Below are 6,000 nucleotides of genomic sequence, written 5' to 3' on the forward strand. Positions count from 1 at the left end.
CTACCGATGTGGGTTTCAGAACCAGGATCAGCTTGATAATGGTGGTGAGCTGTCAAACTAAAGATTTTGCTTGAATAACAAATTCCTTAGTAAAGTTTAGCAATTCATGATTTTGTTTAGGACATTGACGACATTTGTTTAATATCAGAATATGAAAATGAGAAAATCTTGGTGTGACACCAAGTTTGAGTGCACCACTTATCATAACAGCTACAGATGATGCAGGGGTGGAAATATCCCATTGCCCGACTCCAGTGTTTTTTTCTGCCGGGCAAGCAAATTTGTATATCACACTGTGCCAGTGTCCAGTTGACTTTCCAATATTAATTATGTTGTTTATTTAAAAAATCAACAAGAAAACGGCTGGTATAGTGGAAAAATTATCAGGGCAAGTGATTTTACATGTGCCACTGTACCGGAGTACACTAGCAATTTTAAAGTTATTTCCACACCTGTGATGACAAGCCTTTTATCTTCTGAGACAGTGTGATTGTCATCCAAAGATGCTCTTCAAACTTACCTATAAGTTGTATAACTTGTATCAGATAATAATGCCTCAACAAAATCTGATAAAATGGTGACAACGTCCTAACGCCCTTTGTCCGTTGCAAAATTAATAACCAGTACATGTTTGCAAAAAAACAATGCCATTGACTGCAAGTGTCTGGCTTCAACATGCCGACATTGACTAGGTCCAGCCTAACAATACGTAAACAAGATAATAAAATATAGTCGGGTATATTTGTCCTAAAAAAACATGTTCAGCTATGTCTTACCAGTTCCACCGAGACAATATCTTTCAGAGGCACTGTTTCCTGGACGGTTTTCGGCGGGTTCTCTGTCAGGTATATCCACTCGTCTCCAAGAACAATATATTTGAACGCCTTGTTTTCGCGTTCCGAAACAACGATACAGGACTCGTAGGCACGAATTCGCTCATACGTTTCCTCGGAAATGGCTCTCTTCAGAAAGCACTCGAGTTTACTGTTGGTTTTGGTTAACAGATCCGCAGTGTTGCGCGCCATTCATAGTTTTCCCTCTCAAACGTCGTGCTAAAAAATTAACAGTAAAACTGTTATGATTTCTTTGGCGATCGCCGCTCCGCGGCCGACATGACTATCCATAGCTACCGTGTAAACTGAAGCTAAGAGCGCTTTGTGGTGAATCAATAACAGTAACCTCGAAATGCAGGACTGGCGGGGTCAGCGAAACGAAACATCGTCTCACCTCGTACTCACAAAACCGGTATTTCGATCTGTCTCGAGAAGCGGTCATGTTATACAACTCACGACATTTGTAATTGGTCTAGAATAAATTGTCCACCGACAGTGTTGAAAGTAAGTCGCCTACCGGCGATCTGCTGTTAATTAGAGCAGTAAAATCACATTTTTGTGCCTGGGGCAATCGCCTTTCATGCTTTTCTCTTTGCATTTTATTTATCCCGGTACGTTATATATTCGATCGATATTTTCAGGCAGTTAATATAAAGTTTCAGGCGTCGTCTCAACAGGCATTTAGAAGATTGGTTCCCAAGCTGAAACAATATGTTGCCGTTAAAGTCCGTAAAAGAACAAAGTGAGAAACAAAGAAATGTGACTTAATAAACAATTGTATTCAAAAATATACACAAGAAATTCATTTAACATTCATTCATTTAAGCCCACCTCCTCTCAGCCTAATCCGAAATGAAACATAAGCCAACACACTCATTTCTAGAGCTGTGACGATATATCATAGTATCGATAATCGTGATACTTTATCTGACGATATATATATCGATGTTTTTTCGTATCGTGATATGTATCGTTGACGTTAGAATTATTACTTTTCACTAGAAATTGACGATTATGTCAAAATTTACACTGTTACTTGCTATAAAAATATACTTTTTTTAAAGGAAATAACTAAAGATAGCATATCGTGATATGCATCGATTCTAATCGTATCGTTTCAAGATATCGGGATACGTATCGCATCGTGAAATTCCTGTATCTACTCACCTCAACTCATTTCAGACCTATCATTAAGTCATTTGCCTTCAAGAGCTGTAAAGGTCAGCGAACTGTATGACCAAAGACAAGGTCTGACGGACTGAAACCTAAGGACTCCTGAACTGACTCTCTCACAGTAAAACAATGAATGTGCGCCCTTATCCTTCTCCGTCTCAAAACCAGTAAGTTCTTATTATATTCTTAAGAGTCTCTCAGGACCTCCTAGTCTGTCTCCCAGTCCTTGAACCACATTATTTTCCCTACTGCCAAGCCCTATCTGCATTGCTAAAGCCCTCAATAAAGCAAGTCTAGATGTCCTCAGGTTCTGAATCTCTGGTCTCCCTAGGGCTCCTTTTCAATTTAAATGGGCTTGTTTGTTACTATCAAAATTATATATATTCAGAGACTAAACGTTAGTCTAGAGACCTTCCTGAAATTCAGGATGATATGTAATAGATTTAACCTGAGTTATGAGTAATTGATGCATATAGCCTATTAGAACAGAACTGACGCTAAACGGGTGTCCTGATCTAGTCTTATGCAAACCAAACATAGTGAACAACTTCACCAAAGCCTTGAAAATGACCTGAGCTGTAACATTCCGTAAAGGAATAGCCTCCGGAAACCTTGTGGAAGAACACATAGTAGTAGTATATAGTTGTTGCCTGACTTAGATGTAGGTAAAGAACAAACTCAATCGATGACGACGCTGATGAAAGGCTCTTCAAATGATACAATGGGTTTAAATGGTACGGCTGGTATATTCTGATTAGGTTTGCCAACCATTTGACACACACGGCAGATTTTGCTAACTTCAGTCATGCCATGCAGCAAATCAAGCCAAAAGTGAGTGAGTTGTTTTTTTTGTAGCACTATTTCAGCAATATCACGGTGGGGGACATCAGAAATGGACTTCACATGTTGAATCTATGAGGGGAATCGAACCCAGGCCTTCGGCGTGAAGAGCGAACGCTTTAACCACTGGGCTACCCCACCGCCCCTTGACCAAAAGATATAAGTTATTTTTGTTACAAGCTTTGTTCATACCGAAATGACCTACCAGAGTAGTTTGATGTGCCAAACTCAAAACATGTTTTCGATTGGAATTGGGAAAAACAATATGATAAAAAGGCCTTCATTATCATCGGGAACATCCGCGGTCACTGTTTCCTCATCAAAATGATTTCCTTGAAACGAGAGCAAACAGGACAATTTGAATTACACAATGTCATTGGACCCGTGAAGATCCGGGTTAGAATTGGTCTTCAGTAGCCCATGCTTGTCATAAGAGGCGACAAACGGGATCGGATGGTCAGGCTCGCTGGTTTGGTTGACACATGTCATCTGTTCCCAATTGTGTAGATTGATGTTCAAGATGTTGATCACTGGATTGTCTGGTCCAGACTGGATTATTTACAGACCGCCGCCATATAGCTGGAATATTGCTGACTGAGGCGTTAAACAACAAACAAACAAAATTCGTTGACACGACAGTATTGTAATTATGTCTATCACCGTGCCGTTTCATCCAGGTAACAATCAAGGTTAATGAAATTGGATATTTAACTGAACGTAGTACTTTTTTTCAAAGTTAGTCTATGCGGATTGTTTTATGAAGGATGTATTGAAAATGTGTACGTAGTGTAAAGTAAGATCACTGGAACATAGAGAATTACAGGAAACATTAGTGTTCAGGACAGTCCGGTCAGGCAGATAACGACTTCTGATAATTCTATACAGCGAGTATTTTAAAATACTACATCTTCTATATGTCTTATCCCTAACAGCAGCTTAAGTTAATGACTAATACCGGTATTGTTTAAAAAACGAATATTTCTCTCCGTCACAAAACTCTCAGCAGTCCACGTTTTAAGTTCCCGATGTACAGTGGCACGCTATGATGCAATGGGTGGCGTGAAACAACGTTGTTTTAGGAGTGTTACCCAAATTGTAACATTGATATGTTTGCAGCTTCTTTTCTGCGTTAATTGCACAATTGATTTAATATGTTTTAATTCTCTTATCTATAAACAAAATGCATTTCGCCAAGCACTTTTATATTTCCGTTTCATTAATGTCGAACATAATATATACATCGTATAGAAATCATATTCCGTGTAAATATCTCTGACCAGATTTTGGCATTACTGACCTACTTTTAGGACTCTTACGATAGCGAGTAACTAAAGGGATGTTACTCTGAGATACTATTTTGTGTTAAGTTAGGAAGTTCGTTTTATCTGAACATTGTCTGCTCTGATACAGACTGTGTCAAATACAATTTCATTCAAATAAGAGCTCTCAGTGCTCGTTACCGCTACAAGCAGCGAGAAATAAGAGTTTACAGGGGCTCCTTCAAATGAAAAGGGTAAAACTTTGGGAAAATTCATCTCCATTGTCACATGAAATCAGAGACAACATACATGTAATCATTATTATGTGGTCTCTAATGAAATCTAACAGAATCCAATTGATGGAGACATACCAATCTAAATTGATCTAAAAGTGCCGATAATATTAAATGACATATACTGTTGTATTTATTAGTCTCACAGTGCCTGAACCGAATTTTCCCTCCCGTCTCACTCCTTTCTGCAACATTAAAACCCTAAATGAAGCAAGTCTAGGTTTTCTCTAGCTCCGAATCTTCCTTCTTACTGGGGTTTCTTTACAGTTCAAAAGGAATTGTTTGCTTCTATCAAAATTATATTATATTCAGAGAGTAAGTGTTAGTCTAACTATTAGTATGAAATATAAGAAAACCCGTGAGCGATTGGTGAATCTAATGTACTTTAGTAAGCGGAATAATATGATCCTGTGTCTATTCCTGGGTCATTATCAAGTTACATTATGCTGTAAACATCACGATCTGAGTATTCCTGTTTACAAACTTACGGTACCTATTTGTGAATGGGATAACGGCAAACCTCGACTAAAGTTTGGCCCTGTAGTAGAGATTTTATGAACGCCTCAGATTGTGACAAGATATGTCATTAAATTACCACTGTTAATATATCAATGATTCCGTTAGTCGCCTCTTACGACAAGTATGGGTTGCTGAATACCGAACCCGGATCTTTACGAGTGGCAATTATGATGTAGTATTTGAAGTATTCGAGTCTTAGAGTGAGTGAGTGTACTGTGAGAGAGTATGGTTTTACGCCGCTTTTAGCACTGTTCCAGCAATATCTCGGCGGGGGACACCAGAAATGGGCTCCACATATTGTACCCACGTGGGGAATCGAACCCGAGTCTTCGGCATGACGAGCTGACGTTTTAACCATTAGGCTACCCCACCGCCCCTTGTGTCTTAGAAAAACGCTACTTGTTTTCCCGTATAATTTTCGAAATGGTGAACGTGGTATTGAGGTAGTAAGGTAGTAGTATAGGAGAAACAAATATACAAACAAACAGCCAGAACTGGTTTGTTTGGGTTTTTCGTTTAAACGCCGCGCTCAGCATATCCCGCGCGCTATATGACGGTGGTCTGTAAGTCATCGAGTCTGGACCAGACAATCATGAGCAAATTCATGAGCATCGTTCTACGCCATTGGGATACGATGCCATACAAAGATACAGCAACAAATCCAAAATAGTGACGATCGACCCCGTTCCAGGACGTCCCAGACCAACGACGATTGTTCGATTTATCCCAAACCAAACTCTACAAAGTCGAGCTCAGACGACGAATCAAATTGCTACAAACTTTCATCAGGCTACTGGAATGCGAGTTACGGGTTGGATGACAAGACAACCTATACACGCATCTAGTCTCCATGATCGACGGCCACTTGTTGTGGTCCCTTACGATTCGTCTACCCTTGAAGCAATATTCCAGCTATATGGCAGCGGTCTGTAAATAATCGAGTCTGGACCAAACAATCCAGTGATGAACATCATGAGCATCGCTCTACGCAATCGGGATACGATGACATGTGTCAACCAAGTCCGCAAGCCTGACCACCTGATCCAGTTAGTCGTCTTTTACGACAAGCATGGGTTACTGAAG

At 39.7% G+C, this 6,000-nt stretch overlaps 1 protein-coding gene across 1 annotated transcript in view; it reads right to left on the bottom strand.

Annotated features, from left to right (window-relative positions):
• LOC124276567 (uncharacterized protein C12orf56-like) overlaps positions 1–1,160 on the bottom strand; it is a 50,616-nt gene extending 49,456 nt beyond the window's left edge. The window contains exon 1 of the mRNA XM_046712211.1: positions 777–1,160. Within this exon, the coding sequence (XP_046568167.1) occupies positions 777–1,025 (249 nt within the window). The 5' untranslated portion in view covers positions 1,026–1,160. The remainder of the gene's footprint in view (positions 1–776) is intronic.
• Positions 1,161–6,000: the final 4,840 nt, after the last annotated feature.

This window comes from Haliotis rubra, unplaced genomic scaffold, assembly GCF_003918875.1.
Source record: "Haliotis rubra isolate DU_JTF1 unplaced genomic scaffold, ASM391887v1 Scf21, whole genome shotgun sequence".
Lineage (NCBI taxonomy): Eukaryota > Metazoa > Mollusca > Gastropoda > Lepetellida > Haliotidae > Haliotis > Haliotis rubra.